This window comes from Egretta garzetta, unplaced genomic scaffold (genome assembly GCF_000687185.1).
Source record: "Egretta garzetta isolate BGI_Z169 unplaced genomic scaffold, ASM68718v1 scaffold637, whole genome shotgun sequence".
NCBI lineage: Eukaryota > Metazoa > Chordata > Aves > Pelecaniformes > Ardeidae > Egretta > Egretta garzetta.
The window spans coordinates 367,046-390,279 of record NW_009260358.1 but is presented as its reverse complement, the minus strand read 5'-3'; the positions used below and the strand labels follow the sequence as shown (position 1 = coordinate 390,279).

The 23,234-nt window shown below is 39.6% G+C and overlaps 1 protein-coding gene across 4 annotated transcripts in view; it reads right to left on the bottom strand.

Annotated features, from left to right (window-relative positions):
* FXR1 (FMR1 autosomal homolog 1) overlaps positions 1 to 22,865 on the bottom strand; it is a 43,653-nt gene extending 20,788 nt beyond the window's left edge. The window contains exons 1-14 of one of the 4 annotated variants that reach the window (XR_004842540.1): positions 22,768 to 22,865; positions 18,526 to 18,619; positions 17,153 to 17,224; positions 14,710 to 14,858; positions 14,152 to 14,245; positions 13,140 to 13,256; positions 12,870 to 13,040; positions 7,782 to 7,860; positions 5,145 to 5,254; positions 4,115 to 4,201; positions 3,160 to 3,367; positions 1,231 to 1,434; positions 333 to 533; positions 1 to 215 (exon numbers count right to left, since the gene is read on the bottom strand). Coding sequence is in view for 3 of the 4 variants with exons in the window: in XM_009642968.2 (XP_009641263.1) it covers positions 333 to 533; positions 1,231 to 1,434; positions 3,160 to 3,367; positions 4,115 to 4,201; positions 5,145 to 5,254; positions 7,782 to 7,860; positions 12,870 to 13,040; positions 13,140 to 13,256; positions 14,152 to 14,245; positions 14,710 to 14,858; positions 17,153 to 17,167 (1,435 nt within the window). In the remaining variant the exon portion in view is untranslated. Of the gene's footprint in view, positions 216 to 332; positions 534 to 1,230; positions 1,435 to 3,159; positions 3,368 to 4,114; positions 4,202 to 5,144; positions 5,255 to 7,781; positions 7,861 to 12,869; positions 13,041 to 13,139; positions 13,257 to 14,151; positions 14,246 to 14,709; positions 14,859 to 17,152; positions 17,225 to 18,525; positions 18,620 to 22,767 lie in introns of those variants that run through there. The other 3 variants (XM_009642968.2, XM_035898444.1, XM_035898445.1) reach the window with 3 other exon arrangements.
* Between the last annotated feature and the right edge of the window lie 369 nt (positions 22,866 to 23,234).

The following is a 23,234-nucleotide window of genomic DNA, read 5'->3' as shown; positions in this document are numbered from 1 at the left end:
ACACTGGGACTGAGGTTACCAAGGAGAAGAAGAAATGCTGATCCAGCAGCACTGTTTCTATGAGAACAGCAGTACTAATGGGGAACAAGTGACTCTCTGGTGTCTCTGTCCGACAGCTTCACAAAAGAGGCATATAAAAATACCAGTGGAGCTCAGTAAGCGGGGGATTTCATGGCAGAGCCACGGAGGAAGTCTTTCTTTAATCAGACAGCAACCTTTAACAGAACAACGGTTTGTCACTAACAAAAATGAACAAGTGTTTCACTACACTCACATGGACAACATGTTTTTTCTTAGCTTGTTCCGGGACTATCATCCAACCGTTTACATACCTAAACCATTCTCATTAACAGAAGCTGTATCCGACTCGGTCATCCCATCCATAAGAACAGCATCCTCATCGGTCCTTCGCCGGCGTGACCTCCGACGACGGTTACTACTGTGGTGAGATTCACTAGCATCGGTGTCCACAGTCTGGTCTGACTCTGTGTTATCGAGCAAGCTGTAAGGGTTGCTGTCCGGATCTTTAAGCACTAAACAAACAAAAAGTTTCCACCTAAGATAAATGTAGTCACGTACAATTTAATTTCCAGGCTGACTTAGATCTGTGTTTCGAGTTTCAAAGTATAAAGCGACCTTATGGAAGGGCTCAACACACAGAACTACACTATTTGAGATTTCATACCGGTCCCTCCCCGACCCCAACGCCTCAGTCAGTATTCTGAGGCACCACGACAGGCACTTTTATGATTTCATCACAAAGATTTCCTAGGTGGCATTTAGGGAACTTTTACTCAAAACTGCTAAATGTGGGAAAATACACCTTTCTCTTTACAGCAGCGTGGTGCTTTTGACACTACTGAAGTGTTAGGAATTAGCAGTCGATTTCTGGTAAGACACAAGAGAATTCCCATCCTGTGATTCCTTCCCTCATTCCGTATCTAAACGCAAGCTTGACTCAGAAGGCGGCCACAGGTAATGTGCCAAAGATTTATATACGTTGATAATATCATCATTATGCATGTGTAGTAGAGGAAGAAAGTGGAATGAATAAAATGAATAAAAGTCTAACAACATAGTGTATGGTAAGAAGCTATCACACAACTCTCACTGAAATCCCAGTGCATTAAGATGTAAACGTAAAAATGGAGGATTTTAAAACAGTAAGAGGTTGTAAAGAAAATTTCCAGGAACAAAAACTAAATTCGAAATACATTTGAAACACAGTACCAGAACTAATGGAGGACTTGCCACCACGAGGTCCACCACGCCCACGACCTCCAGATACGCTACGTCCTCGTCCTCCAGGACGTCGTCTATTGTCACGCTGATGTCTGCTTTCTCTGTCATCCTCTCCTGCCAAGGACCAGTCACTAAGTTCATCTTTTCTCTCAGATTCTGTTTCAGAGGGATTAGAGAGCTCAGAGTTTGTACCTTGTACAAGAGGGGAAAAAAAAAAATTGGAAATGAATATGAAATTTGGGATTGTTTTCTGGTTTCAGATTCTCACAGAACTCTTCCAACCAGCACAGCTGGTTATATAGACATATGGGTTTTATATATATATTATAAATACAGAAATTAAGTATATACTTATATATGCTTTTTATACTTTTATATATACTCACATACAAAAATACATGCACATATAAAACAGAGCATGAATTACCTAAGTTTCTAAGGTTCTCAACCTAAGTGTGTAATAACATGAGAAATAAGGGCTCGGAGATTACCAGAACCGTAATCTATGTACACGGATAAATCGAGGATTAAACAGCATTTCCTCTCTTTGTGTGTACACTGCAGGCATTTGGTGCAGTTTCTAGGCAACTTCTCTGAAATTCCCAAGGACAACTTTACAGCTGATGGCTGTTGCTAAGCAACCTCTTCTGGCTGTTTTACTGCTGCCCGAACAATTTAACTGTTTATATTAAATAGCAACCATAATATCCCTCCATCTCAGAGCCAACCAAACCCACACAGCTTTTTACTACTAAAAAATTCAACACCTACTATTTATTTCAAACATCCAGGAACCCTCCCTGCCAACCATTCTGCAATAGAGAGATTTAGACCCACATGGCTCTGACATGCAATTCACGCCATTTTGGGGGAGGGAGTTTTCCAAATGAAAGTCTGCGGGTGTATAAACAAACCGAACAATTTCCATTGCAGGTTAGTCAAACAATTCATTGGGAAATAGTAAGAAACAAAGTTACAAATATTAGCCTGACCAACACAGCACGATCCTGGAAGGTACAGTCAGCGAGAGGCTGAAATAGTAAGAAACAAAGTTACAAATATTAGCTTTATCATCAGAATCAGCCTGACCAACACGGCACGATCCTGGAAGGTACAGTCAGTGAGAGGCTAAAATCCCCAAGAACCTGTCTGATTTTGTAACAGAAGTGAGCTACGTGTAGATGAAGAGTAATTTACTGTACTGAATAAACAGATTCTTTCTTTTTTTTTTTTTCCTGTTTACAGGAGCACCTACATTCCTTTGTGGAATATGTCTATATTAAACGCAGACTGTCTCCACCTGGGGAGCTACTGAATGAGAAGGGGGATGTGCACACCTCTAGGGAACTGCGTAGCAGTTCCTTGTTAATTTAAAAATACATCAGAACATCTCACTACATCTTAAAGAAATCCAGGTAGTTCCTGACCAAATTAAAAAAACCAAAAGCCATAAAACCCACACATCAGGATTTTGTGCTGTCTCCATCTTAAATTATTTTGCTTTACTCTTCAAAAACGCATTTGTGATCATGGCCATGATCACAGACAAGCGTTTCTTCTCCTCCTCAGTCAAAGCAGATAATGCTGCTTCTGTTTGGGTTTTTTTTTTTCCCCCCCCCACTTGTGTCTCCTGAAGGGTATCTGTAGCTCCTTCCCTTTCCCAGCTTTATGTAACTACTACTGTTAAAGGACAAGGTCTTAGCAGAGTTCAGTTTGCTCATTTTTTCAATTTAAAACTTAACTTCAACAAAAATGTAGATCTAATCGGTGTTTTGAGCTATGTCAGAAATAAAATGGCAGTTCTACACTTTCAACCCTATCTTCACTCAACTATGCTGAACCCAAAAAAACTGTACAGAGAGTTACGGATTCAAAGTATACTGAGGACTCGCCCCATAGGTGCTCAAGAAAACTCACCGTAGCCAGACGTGTAATTGGGGCCTCTGCGGCCTCTCCCTCTTCCGCTGTAGGATCTGGAACCTTGCACGGAGGAGAGGGTGCTCTCATCAGTTGTATAACCCTTCTCTTTTTCAGGAACTCTAGCGGAAGAAGGTCTGAAACCCATACCAATCTGACGCAACTGTTCATCGATCTGGAGCCTTTCCAGTCTTAGTTGTTCCACCTCCTACGTAAAAGGAAACAAAAAAGGTTACCGATAAAGAAATGTTCTTTCCCCTCACAAAATACCATCGTCCATCCAGTCATCTTAAAAACTACCATTCCTGCAGGAGGGTTAGCACCACCTTGAAGGTGACTGGAAATAACAATTCAGCTCTGAGTTCTGCAATCTCCCGAGTTCTGGAAGAAATCTAAAACCTTTCTCTTAAATCACCATGCTGAAAGACTATTTTTAAGACTATTATTACCTTTCTTAACGACACTTCACCACACGTTTTCTAGTAAAATTTAAAAAAAGCAAACTGACAAAGTAACACGATTCCAATTCATTCATTATTTTTGTTAAGTCAACACCACAACTCCATACAAAGCCAACTAATTGGAACGGATAATTGTTCTAATACTACATAGTACAAGCGTGTTACTATTAGAAACTCCATCCTACCCCAAAAAGCATTAACCTCAGAACACTAACACAGACAAAAAAGTGTATTACTTCTCCAACGCCACCTAGAACAGTGTTCCTTACAGCCCGATCTTCTCAACACCAGCAACACTAAGCAACCGTGACAACGTATTTAAAGGCCTACATAACACCTATGGGCAAGGGGTGGGTTCAAGGCACCAAACCTTAAATCCTGATACGCAGAGGAACAGTTTATCAACTGCAAACACAACCAAAGGTGTTGCTCAGAAATTCTGTTACTTCAACCAAAGTTTCCTGTACAGATCCTTCCTTCTGAAATGCACTTACCTTCAGATAGGCGATGTGGTACTCTAAAAGAACTTGGACGTTTCCAATGCTTTCTTTAGTGCCAACAAACACGAACGGTACCATTCCCTATAGAAACAAAATGTCAACTCTTAATTTTCAGGAAGAACATTATCACCAAACCAATGCTTTCTGTTTAAGTTATAACAAAATCTGTTTAAATTACAAAAGTCAGCTAAACAAGCAAAGGTAGTAACTGAATCTTGGGCTGCAAAGATGCAGCAGACATAGCTCATACTGGGGTGAGGGTAGGGGCTTAAGTTAAGGACTCAAGACCACCCAGCTTTCCCAACAGCCTACTCTGGCAGTTGAGGTAACCTGACATACAGGGTTCACGCTGCCCCCCCTCTCCCCCAGCAAAACTGCTGTGTGTTTCTATCACAGCAGGTGTGTAGAAGCATCCATAGTTCATCAAGGAGTGTCCAGTGTTTAAGTAAACCAACTTTACAAGATGAGGCACCTTTAGAAGACTTTGTCTTATGTTCTCACATATTTTAAATATGTGAACATTATTAACACTATCAATCCCAAATTAATCATGCAGCTAAAGTACATAAGGGAAAGATTTTTTTTTTTTTTTTTTTTTTTTTTAAAAAAAGGGGGGTGTCTTGCTTCAGCAGCAAAAACCTTTTTTTGAATTGTTTCATGTAAAGTTTACTGCAGGATGCCAGGCTGAAAAACCCTAAAAAATTGCTCTTTCTATACACACAGAAGATTTCTAAAACCGGCTTTGTTCAATATCGACAAGCGTCTGTCCTAGAAAACACCCAAATCACAGACACCCTGCTTTTGTAACATGGACATCACCACTGTTACAGCTGGCCATGAAAAAAGGGACGCAGAGGCCATGAAGGCTGCATTTATAAACGGCATTAATAACGCGGAGATGAAACGACGATCCCATCCCGATGCAGGAATCCTCACTTTCCTACACATTCTTTGTGAAAAGATTCAACATGACTGGTTTTGAAAATAAAATCTTCATCATAGGAAGAAAGAATAAAGTACTTACATCTTCACGGGGCAGTTTATTCTCATTATCCCCTTCAATTCTCACCCTGACGACTCCAGACTTGTCTACAATCTCCTGAATCACTTTTCCATTTTTTCCAATAACTTTTCCTTCAGAGGGCAAGAATGGTTAATTTTGCACCCGTGCGCAAAACACTTTAACAGGTTTCTTCACATTTTAAGTTATGTACAACATAATCGTAACAGCCACCTGACTCTCCTTTACCATTCACTTTGTTTCAAAGTTCTCTTACTTTACACAGGTATAAAAAAAACCCCAAAGAAAAGCCCACACGGTGCTAGAAGAAAGCGGTGAAAACTTCCAAAATTAAACTCTCTCTCTATATATATATGCATAGAACGAGTATTGGTGAAGATCACCACTACACACAAATTTCAAATAGAACCCAAGTAAAAGCACAAAAGTTTTGCAAATGCCTATTATAAAATTTATTCAATCTTTCCTGACATTTTGACAGGTATATTCAATATACGTTTGTTGGGAGCCTCTTAAAAAAAAGTAAAAAACTATGTAACTGTTTTCTGAAAATTAATTTTGCCTTTACAACAAACAAGTGCTATCCATACTACCTGTAGAATACTTATTTTGAGATTGCGTGTGGGTTCTAACCAAGAGGTTCTTCAGAACTTGCATGTTTAAATCTCAGAGTGACTCCTTTGCTCCCTTACTATAAGATTTTAGCTCTTCCTTAAAGTAAAGTTACACAGAAACATCTCTCCATCTCGGATTGATTATCTGGCTCTTAAAAACATAAATGTTTAAATTATGTGTAAAGGAAGGTAAAACCTCTGAAAAAAGGGTATAACAGCCAAAAGTGTGTGACAGAAAACTCCATAAAGAACATCCTTTACAGCAGGTATCAACACGATGCCAAATGAAGTGCAAAAAGCATTAAAAACTGTTCCTTCCCTCAACAGCTCAAGGAGTGCTGGGTGGGGTTTCCTTTACCTTTCTGTCTTAAACCACCATGCTACAGCTCATCACTCAGCATGCCTACAATTTCATTTTGCACAGTGATCCTGTTACTACAAAAATAAACCACGCTCATTATGCTGTTAAACATTTTCCTATGGATAATGGTTAGCCAGTATTTGGGAGAAAGCCCTCAGTCCCACGGAGCTTCAGTAGCTGAAACTGGCAATTCGGCAGATGGCCCTCTTCTCTCTTGGTACGGAAAGAAACGTATAGGGCAGAGCGCGGTACCTTCAGTCTGAGTCATTAATGATCACTACGCTTCTTTTAACTTGGGTGTCTTCATCAGGTATAGCTAAATGTATGTCTGCTTACATATATCACCACAGGAGATTTGAGCAAGGTGCCTGCCTTCGTCACGCACTGGTACTAGGGTTGTTTAAGAGGGGCATTCTCCGTTAAATGCATTGCCATGACTAGTGCCACAATTCCTACGTGGGTATGTTCACATGAGGTAGAATGCTACCCAAAATCCCCCAAAACCTCAGTTTGTAAAACATTAGATTTAGTCAAGTTCCTTGCTTCAACTGGTTTGCTGATTGAGATAACAGAAACAAATGTGCCTGCGTACAAACTAACAATTGATTTGCTGAATGTTAAAACAAGCTTTAATGTTTGGTAGATGAAAGAATCATGTTGCATCAGATACATACTTTGTAGAGGTCCTATTAGAAAAAAAAGCAACAAAACGCTACACCCTAACTTGCTCAAGTTATAAAACCTGGAAATTCTGATTTTTAGGAGTTTGCACATGAATTATTTAAATGATGTAGTCTATAATATGCAAGCTCTAAGCCCAAAACCATAGGAGGTTAAAGGACAGCTTTTTATTTCTGCTTCGGATAATCCAAACTGCTGTTGAATCAGGACTGACACCTCCACTCCTCATACTCCCTTCTTGTCTGCATCGCCTGTGAGCTGGCAGCACGGGGCAGGAGGCTGCCAGACTCTGAGAGCACAACGGGCAGGCCAAGAGGAGCAGAATGAGGGGAATGGGAAAAGCATCCTGTGAAGACTGGTCGAGGGAATGGCATGTTCCTCTCGAAGGGCAATGGAAATTAACCCCACCTTTAGGCAGCTTATGAGACAGAAGCTACCATGATGTGCATTCACAAGTTTTGGGAAGCTACAGCTTCATGAACTGAAACATGGAAGATGCCCGTTTCTAGACCCGAGGAGGCAGCTGACGAGCACTGCTGGTCCATCCACAGCTCAACACCGTCCAGCCACCACCTCTACCAAATCTGAACTCAGGAGAGGACAAGGACACAAGAATTGTGTCATTCTTGCAACTCAGCTGTAGTACTTCCATATTAAATTTTGGAATTTAGTTTTAGCACTTTTAAGTAGTCAATTTAGCAAGCCTTTTTTTTTTTTTTTCTAGAATCTGAACTTCAAGTATTACCATTGAATTAGATTGTACAAGTCTCTAATCAAACCATTTTAAGTGTTAAAATCCTGACAAAGTATTATTCAACAATAATATATGTAATTTCTTGTTAATTCCCTGATGCATGTAGTTTTAAAAGATTAATCACTTTCTACTTAAATAGAGAAATCAAATATCATACTGGCAGCTAAAGCATCTTTGCAGAGTCATGCTGATTAGGCTCCCTTTCCCCAAGTTTTAGCAGTATTACATACCAACAAGATTTCTGGGAACTTGAATAAAATCCTCCACAAATTCCAAGTAACTTCTAGCCTTCTTTACTGCATCAGCAGTCTGGAAATGAATTTTTAAAAAATTAGTTTATTTGTGAATATAACGTGTTAATAATAAAACCTTACAGCAACAGCTGCAAGTCTTCCAAGCATCAAACTTATTTTCAAAAACAGAGGAACAGAGACAAGACTGATCTAGTTTTGAACTAAATGTGAAAGAAATAATTGAGTAAAATGCCCAGAAACAAAATTCATCAGCAAAGCAAAAAATCAGTAATGAATAAAACAACTTTTTCCATGCTATTTTAAGACATTTTAAAATATTATCTGCAACTTATCACAAGTGAACCCCAGACATAAAATATCTTACAGAACAGGTTGCCCAGAGAGGTAGTGGAGGCCCCATCCCTGGGAACATTCAAGGCCAGGTTGGATGGGGCTCTGAGCAACCTGATCTAGTTAGCAGTGTCCCTGCTTACTGCAGGGGGGTTGGACTAGATGACCACTAGTGGTCCCTTCCAACCCTAAACATTCTATGATTCTATGATTCTACTGATATATCTTGAAGCACTTTTTCGTAGATAGTAATTGGGAAAAAACAGCTAATTATATTATTTTTCTCCAAAATCAAGACATAATTTTAAAATCTAAAATGTTTTTATAAAAAAAAAATCAATATAACAATTATCACAAAGATTCTGTACACAAAAGAAATAAACTCGTAAGAGGTCCTACCAGCATTCAGGAACTTCAGCTTACAAGAATGCTATGTTAAAATGAACTCTGGGTTGTGTATGCCATTTCACCCCACTTCGCAGCGTGTGAGTAGTTACATGGCTGTGATTAGATGGGCAAGCCACAAAGCTTTAGTTTAATCTCTGCGTTTTCCTCTTTGGAAGGAACTCCAAACCGCTTTGGAAGCATCCAGTTTTTCTTTCCACAGGAACTGTGCTACCATCGATACTGTCGGCAATATAAATTTGATTTTTCGATTTTTAACACCATTTTTAACGTGTAATACGCTATTACATTTCCCAGAGGACTACATATGGAAAAAAATGGGGAAGGAGAAAATGAATTTTAGACTTGTTTGTCTCTTGACAGTATCTACAGATTGTGTCACCTGGTAACGACAAGACATGTCTAAGGTTGAAGGGCAATCTCTCTGCAGAACTTTATAGGCTCACTAAGCAGGGACTGGCTTTACAACCTTATCCATAAAAGAGGAGTACTGGTCTTTCAGAACAGCCTAAATAAAACAGCCATTAGAAGCTCTCTATGAAGTTTCTGTTCTCTTGCTCAGTACTCAAGAGAATGGAAAGAAAACAACAAAATCAGTCTCAGAACCTTTGCTGTAACAGATAAATCCATTTTGCATGCAAGTCTTGATACCAAGCACTGTTTGTGAATACACATGACCAAGCCTGTTCAGAACTGGCTACAGGTAACAAGTTTTCCATTTTCTCTACCAAAATTCTGTTTCTCTCCCATCTTAAGCTTGACAGGAAACTAAGCCTGAATAACAGGCAGGGTCAGACAAGCTCTGTCCCGGAACCGCAGGCACGTCACACTATGCGACCTGAGCTCTGCAGCGCCCGCTGAAACGGCTTCAAATTATCAACAGCAGAAGTGTAGAATTAAGGAGCAAGTATCAGCATCTAGTCAGTCATGACAGCTTTTGAGCAGTTTCTGTTTTACACTAATGCCTCAGCCCTTTCATCAGTCATTTTTTAGGCAACACATGAAATAAGAGTACCACCAGCTCCTCCTCCATCTTTCAATCAAGTTGGGGAAGTCCTAGAAGTACAAAAATTTATAAACCTTACTTCTGGCAGAGGTCAAAATGATAGCAAAAGAAGCATGGGCAAATTGGATTTCAAGATAACGAAACAAGCAGTAAGGCTTCATCTGGAAAACAGATGAACAGGGAGTCGGAGGGAGCAGGGGCTGTGCTGCATATCCAAAGCAACATGATACAAACTTCAACACATGTGAGCAATTTTTCACCTTCAATGAACCCTACAAATAGCACACAATTAACTAAAGAGCTCACAACGTCCTGCCTCAGAGGTATGTTAATCAATTCTTTCCCAAATAAAGATGATTTATCAATTCTTTCCCAAATAAAGATGATTTATCAATTCTTTCCCAAATAAAGATGATTTATCAATTCTTTCCCAAATAAAGATGATTTATCAATTCTTTCCCAAATAAAGATGAGGGAACAGCAACTGCTTTCGCAGAAGCAGCATCAGGATGAGAAAAACTGTCAGTAACTGGACATCTCCAGCGCACCCATACGCGTGTCTAACACCGTGCCACAAGCACTCACAATTTTTGTGCACGTACCCCCTGTATGAGTCATTCGCACCCCAACACGAGCTACCACACAAACCAGACGTGGACACTGTCTTCTCAGTTCCTTGCAGTCAGCAATTCAGGAAAGGAAAAGAATAATAATTTCCCTCTCTCTAAAAATCAGCGAATACATAAGTTAAAGACCTCGAATAACTCCATTACTAGCAACTACCCTTCTAACTCTGAGTGACAGTCTACGTGTCCACTCATGCTTTGGTTACTTCACCTAGTAGCCCATACAATCAAGACACATCCAGGTTATCTGAAGAGTCTTTAACAGAAAGATTAAATGCAGGGTATTTTTCTAAACTCAGCATTACGCCTTTTGCAGCAGGATCTTTCTAAATGAAATGAGAGCATCAAACAAGAACTGATAGGGGTGCAGATTTTGGGGACGATGTTCTGTAACAGTCGCTAACGTAGATCTAGTGGCTGCACCCTGGTGGAGTGCACTCCCGCTACAAATGGTGGATCTGTCTCAGGAGTCTCACACCAGTTTCTGACACAAGGATTTGAAAGTCTCTCCAACGTCCTTGTAGCTCTTTTAGACCTTCCCTAACAGAAGAAAACCCCAAACTACCTCTGGGAATCATTTGAAAAGCCTTATCCCATGCAGATAAAGATGAAGCCCACCTAAGTCATGGCAGGAAAGAATGCTTATGCCATTGTGAGACAAGTCTTTTTTCAAGAAATAAAATAAAAGGCATATTAGTCTCCTAGTTTAAATGGAACCGAGTTCATGAAAGCACCAAAGGGAAAACAAGAAGTAACAGTCTTCTGAAACAGCCGGGATAGGTAGGACCTTGCTATCCTTCTATCCAAAGGAACAGTTATACAGTTAAGCATCTTAAAAAACCAAAGGTGCATGAGGGAAGAAGCTCCAGTGTTAAGAACTGCACAACAATTGAATGCAATTCAATTTTGCCAGTAACGAAGGTCTAAGAGAAGCTTTTCTGTTTCTGGTAAGGCTCTCCTCTCCTAGGGAAGCACAAGATTTCAAACATAGGGACAGCCACTCACTGTCCAAGCTCTGAAGTTTACAGTACCGTGGTCTCTGTAACAGGTATCACAGGCAGAAGAGGAAGGCTCTTGGAATCAAAGTGGTCTTGACCAGACAAGGAAAAGAGCGTGAACAGGACCCCATACAGTTTAGCTCCCTTCTAATCATATAAATTTTCAAGAATATTGGAAAGCCATCTCCCCATTCCTTCCCTCAAAGCTTCTGACCCCGAACACCACTGAACTTTTACGCGTACGCACAGCGTTAGCTATGGGATACTCTCAGCCCCCAACTACAGCGTCAAGGACACTGGATCACTACTCACACACATCTCAGCCTAAAATTGGCTGCCCCTGTATTCACAGCCATTAGGGCCTGGCTGCTTGCCAGCTTCAGCTGAAGGAAGGCAGAAAGAGTAGACAAGTATACCTAGATGCCGAAACCCTCGTCACGTGGACTATTTAGGTTGCCTGGCTTTTTTAGAAGCAGCTATCACTCCTAGGAAGGACAAGGCTGAATGTGTCTAAAGGCATTTTTATTTAGGGGGCATCTGGTATTTATAATTGTTGCCGTGCACTACTCTAAGAGGCTGGTGACAGTCGTAACCTTTCCAGAAGTTTCAGCATCACATCATTCATGTTAAAGAGATCGAAACTGGAATACACTAGACATTCTGCTGCATTTAAACTCGCCCTATTCTTCACAAAATGCAAGATGTGATTTACTGGTAGTACTAAGCCAAAGAAGGATCTGTTGCCACCCTGATACCCTGGTAGTGTTTAAGGTTTCCAAAAAATAGGATGCAGAACTTCAGAGATACTGAAGAGTACATAAGTTCACCCTCCCCTCAGCAACATCAACTTCATCTGACCCTTGGATCACAACCAGGTTCTACTCCTGACATGCATGGAGCATAGTTCAAGATCACAGATTCCTGAAACGGTAGACAACCAAGGATTTCTAGAATTGTTAACACCACAGACTCATATGTTAGCAGCACCTGTAGAGAGTTGGTAACATGGGATAAAAACCCTAAAAAAGTGTTCTGACAGGGCCCTGGTGACAGTGGCATCTTTGTCACTACTCTTCTGCCTCCTGAATGGATCACTGTTTTGGTCCAAAGACCAGCTACATTTCAAGGCACTTGTAAGATTTAAAGTACATCAATTAGAGAGTCACACAAACGGAATTAACTTGGAGCAAACCAGCATTATTTTACCAAATCCAGCATTAAACTGCCAAAATAGAAGGGCTGGAAGCAGCAGATATATGCTTTAACACATTTGGCTGGGTCAGAGGAGCAGACACCACACAGCAAAACACACGTGAACTAGAAAGGGGGAGAAGGAGAACCGGCAAGAACAGCATATACAGTCTTAAGGAAAAAAAAAAAAAAAGAATCTGTGATCAAGTGAAATAGCAGCAAATGATTCTTCTCTCAGGTTGACCAAGATGTACAGTGCAGTTACAGAATCTGTGCATCAGCACATGGAGTCATTAGGACAGAACACTTCTTAGGGACGCCACCACTGCAATGAAGCCTCCTATTTCAAATACAGGTAGTACGAGCTGCTGTAGTGTGAACAGGCATAGAGACACTCGGGTGACTACTCGGCTATTTCCAGTTCCTAATTCTGGGTACAGCTCTCGCCACTCTAAAAGCAGATACAGAGTGAAATGCTCATCAGATTCATACAAAGTTTCCCCCTTACCTCTCCGTAGATTCTGAAAGTACCAGTATCCTCCTCGAGTTCAATGGCAGTAACTCCTGGAACCTTTCTGGCTTGTTGTATGTTACTCCCATGTGTTCCTATAGCAAGTCCCATTAAATCTTCTCTGACTACAAATTCCTCATGAAATGCTGCAGCAAGCTGCTTTGTGCACTGAAGGGAAAACAAAGTAAGACTCAGCCACATGCACTCTATGTAACGTACAGTTATGTGCTCGGTTTCAAGCAGTGAGAATTACAAGCTATGGCTTACTTCTAAGTGTTTTGTAGCTTCTTCGTTTCTTGACATAAGCATAAGTTTGGTACGAATGCTGCGCAAATGCATGTCACTGAGTATATTCACTCTCTTCACTGTTGCTTCACTGGCAGACTACAAAAGAGAAAGAACATGAAGTTTCATTTTTTAAGCAGATCCACATTTAAAGGATAAATCATGAACCTATTTAAACTACATCACAAACGTGATCTAAATTGCTAGTACTTACATGGACATTATTCTTCCTCAAAACAAAGTGTGAGAAATCAAGCACCACCTCTGCAAGCCAACAATTTTCTGTTCTCACTCACAGCATATTTTACACTAAAGATTTTGGTGCTGGATATACATGGTAACGCTTTCCCCATGATGTTCCCCAGACAAACAAATTACGTATCATTCTACCACGTACATACTTGTCACTCACTGTCTGAATGGCAGAGCTAAGGAAATAAGCAAGGAAAACACAATTCTGGAGAGTGAGGTTCAAGTGGATAATATTAAGTGAACAGAACTGTGGAGAGAAACTAATGCTGGGAAAAGTCTTCGTAATAAAAGAACTGCGCAGAAGAACCTGAGTGAACAATTCCTTGGTGGCTACGCTGAACCGTGCAGTTCTTCACATGGAAACCCAGCTGTAGGTCAAAGCGCGGTGTAACAGGGTACAGGGGGAAATGTACTGCTCCAGAGCAGAGCAAGCCAGCGTTAGCTTTGAGCTGTCTGTGCAAAGCAGTGAAACAGCACCCAGTTGTGGATGATGAAAATTGTAAAAACAATGAGACTGAAAGCTGCTCCTAAATTTAGGCTGTATGCAGTACTTGTATAGCCCCTCCTAAAGGCCCACCTCCAAAGATTAAATTTAAACACATCTACTCATACTAAATCTCTCACAGTCTACACAGCTTGACAGGTTAAACTATTTTCCACACAAATATACAGCTGGCTATATATTTCCCATAGATAATATACTGAAAATTCAAGCAACATTTGCGTAGAAATAATTACTTACCAGTATTATTAGTTGAGCAGTTTCAGCATGATAGAAAATTCGACATGCTCCCACAGCTTTCTTGAAATCTTTATGTGCATTTTCATTAGCACACCTAAGGGACAAAACGATTGTTACTTCAACAAGCTGCATCGAAACGGAACATGTAGTACCACAATCAGAACCAAGAATGTTTCAGAGTAATTTATGGCAAAGACTGCTCAGAAAAGGGAAGATTCCCATTCTCCTTAACATTGTTCTCCAGAGTTTACTTCTCTGTGGACTGGTTGCCACCGTGGTTATTTGGCAAGTCTCAGTACCAGAGGCCCACTGCAAGTGCATCACCTGTACAAGCCTAAAGCAAGACCTGAAGCTCCCATCTCGGGATTTCTCTTTTGTCCCCACCCCAAAAGCTTAGTGGGGATCCCAGTCAGTAGTTTCTAAACCAGCCACTGCAGCCATAGCCACCCTTAGGGCTCCTCATGCACCTGTAAACTAGCCTCTAAAACATAAGCCAAGTGGGGTTTTCCCCCCCTCAAATACAGTAAATGCCTTATTAAAGCACACAGAGCTACTCACGCATCTCTCAGATCTTCAGGAACATCCACTGTGCACTTGAAAAAGGTGTTCTTTTTGACAGTTTTGTTTTGATTCACAGGTCGGAGTCGTTCATAAGTGACAATTTCATTGTAAGTGGCATCACAAGCAGCATATTCAATGACATAAAACTATGGAAGAATATTTTTTTAAATGGTAACTTCAGTAAGGAACAACAAAGACACAGTAACATTACCAAGCATCACCAAGAAAGTACAAAATATGAATATATAGACTAAAACATAAATCTGAGTTGATATAATGCTACAATTCCACACAAATGAGCCTGGACATATTTCAGTACCCATCTGATACCTTAGTGAAGTCACAGCACCATATCAGCATAATTTCAGTTCCCCCTAAAGGTATCTTTGATTGATTTTTCTCATGCCCACCCCCCTACAAATACCTACTTTAGTCCAGTCCAAGTTCCAAAATCAAAAATGTTAACTGGAGCCCTAATTCTAAAAAAAAAAAAAAACAAAAACAAAAAACAAAAAACACCACAAAACCCAAAACCTAGTAGAGAGGCCAATTCAACTCATTCCTCATAGAGGTATCTGCTCTGCAACACTTCAAGGTGGTGGCAAATGCACTGATTCAGTGGGCAAACTACCTGTGAATCATGCAAGATCAAAAGGAAAAATAAAAATTCAATCTTTTGGATACACACTACCCAAATTTAGGAAGGCGAGAGAACCAAGAACAGCTACCAGTAATCTACTCCTACACTTCCACCCAACACGTGCGGGTATAAAGCAGCTTGTGTGCACAGTATCCCCAAAGCCTGGCTCTGTGCTGGGGATGCAGCCTTCTCCCACCCTCCCTTCCACCTGTATGCAGCTTAGGCATGCTGCAATACTTTCTCCCCTTCCTCCCTCAAAACTGCTATCTGGTTTTGTCAAGACACAAAATTTACTCAAGTATCAGGAAAAAGTAAATTGCTAAGGTCGCAATATACTTTTCCACATGCTGTTTTCCAATTTCAAGTTTTCAAGTTTAGCCCAGGTATCATCCTAATCACATAAAGCTGCTTTGAAACATATCAAAAAACAAGTTATGTAATAATAACTCAAAATGAATAATGGACAGACAACTAAATTTAAGAGAACTAACACTACATGCTTTAAAAAAAATTAACTCCTACAGTTAAAGATAGTTCTGGTTATCAGAACAATCACAACGCTAACTATCATTAGATACACGGGTTGGTTATGAACTTCACATTTACTTTGAGGAAAAAATTTGAATATGGAACCATGTTAAAGACTGTACAAAAAAGCCAAAACTGAACTGACTTCTTTTTGGGAGACAATTCCATAAAATAACTAATTTGACAATGCTGTATAAAGACACCAGCCATCCGAGGACGAAAAAATAATTTTCCCTGTCAAAAATACCAGAAAATTAAGAATTGGATAAAACTGAATTTAAATTCAGAATTAAAAATCTTTCTTTTACAACTTTTTTCTTTAAAATAAGCAGGATAGCAAGATAACCAACAGCAAAATTCCAAATTTCTGTGACATAAAGAGATTAGCCCCAAATGACAAACTATAATTTAAATCAGTTTGTCTCCTTTTCTCTTGTTTTCTTAACAAGCTGTTCATCCCCAAGGATCAAGACACAGAATTTTCCTTTGAAAACTGTTTACCCCCACCCTGCCCTTACAGAGGGCAAGAGCAGTTACTATTTGTTGACAGTTTTTAAACACCTCCAAAAACTGGACACTTTCTTCCTCAACCCCATTTCCTTTGGTTTTAGAAACCCAATACAACAGAAGCATCAAAACACAGGGCCCTTCCTACTATGAAGTTAAATTCTCTTGCTGTCATTCCACAAAATAAACCTTTAATGGGGCTGTATCAGAGACTGCCATAGCTCTATGCGCTTAAGTGGCTGAATCTACAAGTTAGTTTGCAGCTGCACCTAACAGTCGACAGCAAAATACAAACTTGACATTTGTAAAAGCAACCCAGCCAGCGTCCTTCCACTGCACTCAGCAGAAATGCATACACCAAAAAGAACCCACAGCAACACACATCGATGGCTACAGCGTGCTTAATTAATTAATGGAGTTTAACCAGACTTTAGCCTCAGGTGAAGAGTATCGCTTTACTTAACTTCTAGTGTCACGTTAAATTCACAAAGTAGGTCTGTTAGAAGTCCTGTTCTTATGCGGGCATACAGTCCTCCCAGCAATTAAACTACTAATAATGGAAGGGACTTGCTCAGCTACAAAACCACAACCTGCAGCTGTGTAATGCAGCACAGGTCATTCCAAAGTGATCTCAGCTTGTAACTTTGCTTTGCCATGTTTTTGTATTTGTAGTACTTTATTCAGAGTTTTTCCATCAGAAAGACCTTTCATATTTACTATATTTAACATAACAGCATGAAATCAGTAGGTTTTAAAATCCTTTACCTCTCCTTTCATCATTCGAACTTTTGCCAGCCACCAACCACAAGGTTCTTGGTCATTTGCTCTAGAATAAACCTGAAAATGAAAGTGGTAAGAAACACTGAAAGCACATACGGACGTAACTCACTTGCCTGCACGTACAATGAAGAAAGAACATACCAGCTTTTCCAATTTTCATTAAAATGGAACAGTATTCTACACAAAAGTAATTTGTGTATAAATCATCCAGGCACGTGCTTCTTGCACAAATTTTTATTATTTTGCACTACAAGGATTGTGAACAGATTTCCTTTGCATACATTACTGACAATTCCATAGAAATTTCTAGAGGAAGATAAAACCTTGACTCAACGCTTATTCAGGGGCAATTCCTCACTAAATTCAAACACTGTGTTCATGCTGAAAGCTCACACGTAGAAGTAACTCCACAGTTCAGCTTTTTGTTTTGTCCTTGGCTTACTTGATATACCCAGGACTACTGAAACGAACGAGTCATCCTATGACCGCATCTTCCACATTTAACAAACACTACCACTTTAAGGCAAGATCAGATACCCAACAAATGACTTCTGAAACTTTCAGTTTCCTCACCCTCTTTAAGTTTCATTTACTCCTTACACACTTCTGACAGGCCAAAGCCATTTGCATGCAGACGAAACAAGAAATTTTGCAATAGCAAGGAGGTAGGAAATAATCCTTTACATTTAATCTCTAACAAAGCCAACAAATAGCATGTAATAATAACTTCAAATAAAATAACAGAAAAACCCAGCACCTATACTACATTGTTTCTTAGCTTACCAGCCAAAAAATATACAGGTATCCTAAAGGAACTCATTATTTTGATTTTTAAGGACAAGTGAAGTCAAAAGCAGAAGTTAAACTAAATTACTAAAGATACTACAATGAGCTGGGAACAGAACATGTGCCTTTTAAATTTCCCAGTAAATACATAATTTCTAATTAAGACTGTTTCTCTGTAGAACAGTATAATTCACACAATTTCCTATGAGATTGTGCCAGATATTTCATCTGGATTAAAACTCTTGTTATTGGAAGAGCTTTATTACATCTTCACATCAAAACATTTCCAACAGTTATATTCCAGATTAAAAAAAAAACTAAAAAAATTACCTAGTTTTGTTTTGAATTCTGAAACATTCTCAGCTATTTTAAGTTTTAGATTTTGAGAAAGTTCCATTGGTAGTTCTGTGAAAAAGCTGCAGTGCCACAGTTCCACTGAAAGCCTAATAAATCCATCACTAGAGACATGCTCCATTTTAAATCTCCACTTTGGTAATGTATTTACGATCATCATCACCGCCTTGAACAGACAATCTGTTATGTATCAGGACAGTTCGCTAGGATAAACTCACCTCCACTTCATCGCCTTCACCAATTTCTTTCTTGATATCAGGGGGTGGTGGTAATCTGACTTCATTAAAGGGTACCTGGCGCTCTGGTTGCCAGCTGGAAGTTGAAGAGACATTGCACATTATTTCTACAATTTTCCCATTGTTTTCTTAGTTTCATTTTTAGAACTCTGAATTTAGTTAAAAATCACTCTTCCCATATAATCAAGTCTCTTTCTTCATTGCTACAAAGCAAACCTTATAAGCAAAGGAACAAAATAATCCTGTCAAGACAAAAGTAGTATCTGAGAAGATATTATGACAATTTTTAAATTAACTGAAAAATGTAACTTGACTGGGTTCACTAAATGGCGTTCATAAAACCCCAGTGAAAAGATTATTAGATGACGTACTTGCATTTCTACTGTTCAAGTCCTAAAGCCTTTATACAGATGTAAAGCCTTTATCTTTCCAGTCCACCACCGGGTTCATCCATTTCTCCACCTCACACTTAACATTTCAACCACTTACCATCGATGTTTTAAGTATTCCAGGAAAATCTGCCTCTGATCATTAACCAAACCTTACATTTCTACCTACAAACTTGCTCACGCTTCCCAGTGTCTGGCAAACAGATTCAGTTCAAAACATACCTTTATATCTGCTTATCAATACCAGTTATCACTGGGCATATAGAACTAAAATTTTACCTTCTTGTTCGGAAAGGCTAGTTATTTTACCGTAGCTGGCTCTACAAAGCATTTTACTTGTAGAAGCGTGTATTTTAGGTGCATTTTATGAAGACTACTGGAGCAATTCACATCCTCTGTGTTCTCCCAGAATTCCTTTTCCCTCTGCTCCGTGAATGCCACAGAACACCCATCAGCTGCTCCTCACTCTATGTCAGAAACTCAGCTGAAGACTCTACACAGGTAGAAATAAAGCCAGGGGGAAAAACAACCCAAAAAACCTTACTAACTTAGAATATCTGAGGGACTTCGACAGGTATTGTCAAAGCACTCCGACGTCCATCATTTACGCCCATCTCAATCGAAGTTCACCATCAGGTACAGAGAGGATCCAGAACACACTTGTAACAGTAAGGATCACTGCGAGGCATTTGTTTTGCTTACTTCAATACATGCAGACAGGGCAGCCTAAGGCAGCAGAACAAGTCTCAGTGTTAAGAGCAAAGGGCACTTCTGCAGCCTTCTACGAGATGGATACATTTCTATGTTTTCTCTGAAAAGACAACTTACACTCACGTACCTCATTAATAAAGATGCGAGGTATCCATACAGTTTTGCTCTAGCCATTATTATACCCTTTATTTTTCTTTTAACTACAGTGGAACTTTGAAAAACAATAAAATCAATGAAGATTATGGATAGCTTTTGTTGAAGTTGGAAGGGATTATGGCCATAAAATGTTATTTAAATCTCATTCTATTTCTGAGAAATGGTGACAGGGGCTGACAATTCAATTGCCTTTGTTGCAACTATAATGGTCACTAAACTCAGGGTTTGGGCTTTTCCTTCCCCTCCCCGCCTTTGTGAAATTATCACTCTCACAGATGCAAAGGCAAACAGTAAGAGTTGTGGACAAAATGCATTCCTTAAACTATAGGGTATGTAAAATTTCAGTTTAGAAACAGTGTGAGCATAATAATAATAATAACTGAACAACAGGATCAAAAATGTTGCAAACTCAAATGAGCTGCTTAAAGTTCTCTTGAGAATTTCAACTGTGCCCCATAGTTAAAAAGCCTAGCAAGTGGGGGCTTACAAGGTTATAAACTGCCCAAAACAAGATGCTACGATTGAAGAGACCTTATACCTTCAATAACATCCGCATGAAGTTGCAGTAGGCTCATTTTAGTTCAGTCTCTGATCATCTAAAGGAATTCCATCCACTAAGAAGCGGATGGGCCAATGACCTCTTACTGCTATCAGCTGCAAGACGTTTTGGTATTTTTTAATAAAACAGAAAAGTGCACAGCAGGCTCAGTTCTCAGAATATGAGGAGTCAAAGTTTTGATGCCAAAAAGTCCCAAACTGGAGCATCTCACTGGTGAAATGCAAAACAAGGTGTTTCAAGAAATGACTTGTGACTGGCTACAAATTACCTACCAAGAGATCTGACACAACGGACGCCTAGTAGTCGGAAGGATTATCCCAAATACCTGGCACAAATTACAAAAAAAGGGAGGGGCTTGCTTCTTACAACAGAGAAATCCTTCTTTCAATATGGCTGCTTCAAATACCAATGGGCCTATATGAAATTGTACCTCAAGATCCAGCTTTCTGTCTTATACAGTAATAAAAGTTTCCAGTCCCAGAAGCTTCTGCATTCATTCTCTATCTCCTCACCTCCAGAAACGTCTCTTAAAATGATACCTGCCCAGAGATTAATTATTGCTATGGCCACAAAATCATCATTAACAGTCTGTGCTACTACACCAACTTTGGGAACCTTACAACAGCTGTAGATAAAAGACCGGTTAACAATAGCAGAAAACGCAAACCAACAATTTAGAGTGCCTTTAGCAGAGGAAATGTGTTTATTTCATTAGTGCTGATAGCTATCACAACAGAATGATGCATTCAGGACATGACACCCTTGCCAACTTCAGCTCTAAAGCCGTTATGAATTTAACTCAGTAAAAAGGGTAATAATTTACCAGATTTACATCACAGACTGATGACTAGAACTGCAGACACACTTCCTGGTAAGACCTATTTTTGGTCAACAAAACACTCGACATATGTTGCAGCCCATTCTTTTTGGAGCATGGCTGCTGCTGCCAGACTTTCTGTAGAACACACGGATGACATGGATCCTAAACACGAGGGATGTGTTTGCCAGCAATCAGACCCCTGCTGTGAATCACAGGCACTTCCTTTAGCTTACCTGGTTTCTGATGTGAAAGTATATGCTTTGAAGGCAAAGAGCCTCCTACCTTAAAAAAAAGTAATATGGATGTTGAATATGAAACTGAAGACTTGTCACATCTCCTCAGACCATAGCTAGGATGAAGGACTCAATTTGTTTTTTATGTTTGTCGGGTTTTGGGGCAGGGGTATGAAAACCTAGGAGATGGTAACAACTTCCGTAACCACCTCAGTAAGTGTTAGTACAAGTTATGGTTGCCACCTTATCTTCTAACTATTCTTCGTAAAAGAAGGGCTAGAAAAATGCAGGAGAGAAACAAAGACTGGACTTTGCAAGGGTAAACCCAGGGTTACTACTTTTCCCCCACCCTTGGATATTTTATACATGTGTATATACACATACACACCCTATGATTATATATTCAGGGATTATAAAATACTGTTTATAAACACACTCTTGCACACTCCCTAGCATTACCTGTATTAGCCAGCAATCTTTCTTGAAGAAAGGCTCAAAGACTAATCTACAGGTTGGTGCTGGCAGAGTTTAGTAACAATTTTCACATCAAAAGCTGACACATTTTTAGGATCTCCACCTAGCAACTGGAAGGGAAACATGAAAGAGGATGTAGCTCCCAGAGTATCTTAAATTAGTCCTGGAATCTCCCAGGTAATCCATGGTGTTATCAGTCTGAATGCTGAACAACAGGTATTCATTTGTATTTTACCATCCCATGGATTATCTTTGACTTGCCACTGCAAGTCCCTAGCAGCACTGCTGTGTTTATATATTCAGTGAAGAGGGCCTCATGGATAATTCTTTCTCCAGACTTGCACTGTTTTCCACTAAAAAACCTCCTTGGTCTTCAGACTGGATATGTATATATATTTTCTTAATAATCAAAAAGAAAAATCAATCACCATCAGGATACTTGTACCTATCTCTCTCCAGCTGAGGACACTGATTAGCATTTCTCAAATAAAAATTCTCTGTATTTCTAATCTAACAGAAGTACTTTGGTATTTTCCATCTTTTTCTGCTTTAGTTTGAGCGTATCAGGCCTCTGCCACTGATTATTATTATTTTAATCAAATTTGGCCATCATATCTATGGCCGTCACTAAAGATACAAAAAAAAATATATCTATGTAAAGGGCTGTGTTAAGTGACGAGCTGAATTCTGATACAGCGATTCAAGAAAGTAGTTCATGGAGGCTGTGAACAGAATAGTGAGTCTGTACTTCTACAACTATACCTTGCTGATGAAATCTACTTCCTCTTAACATCAAAACAACTAAACAAAACCCCACCAAAACCACAAAACCAAAATAACAACTTAATACTCAAATGATTATTTTTTTAATGGAATACTTACTTGTTTTCAAATACAACTGTGAGCGAGTCCTCATGAACATCTTTGATAAATCCCTAAAACAAAAACATTTTTGTTGTAAGAATGCATGTGAAATCAAAACAAGACAGCAATTTCAGTTCAGCCAAAGAGCAGACCACCGTTAATGCTATGGTTCCAATTTAGGAAGGTTCCAAGGCCCCATCCCACCGTTCGCATGAGGCTGCTGATATTCTTAGTTGGCTATTCTAAGAAATACATTGCACACAGATTGTTTCAAATGACTGCTCAAACCAGACCAGCACATTTGCAACTGAAAATTCACCATCAGAGTTTATTATTTTAACTGCAGGTGTGCACAACTGTTTTAGAGGAACAAAATGAGAGCGATCCAGGCCCAGGGTAATTAGTACAACTCACAAGACAACGCCAAATAGCTGCGCAGAGCACTGTTTGCTTTATAGGTGTTCATCTTAACACAAAACTGAACC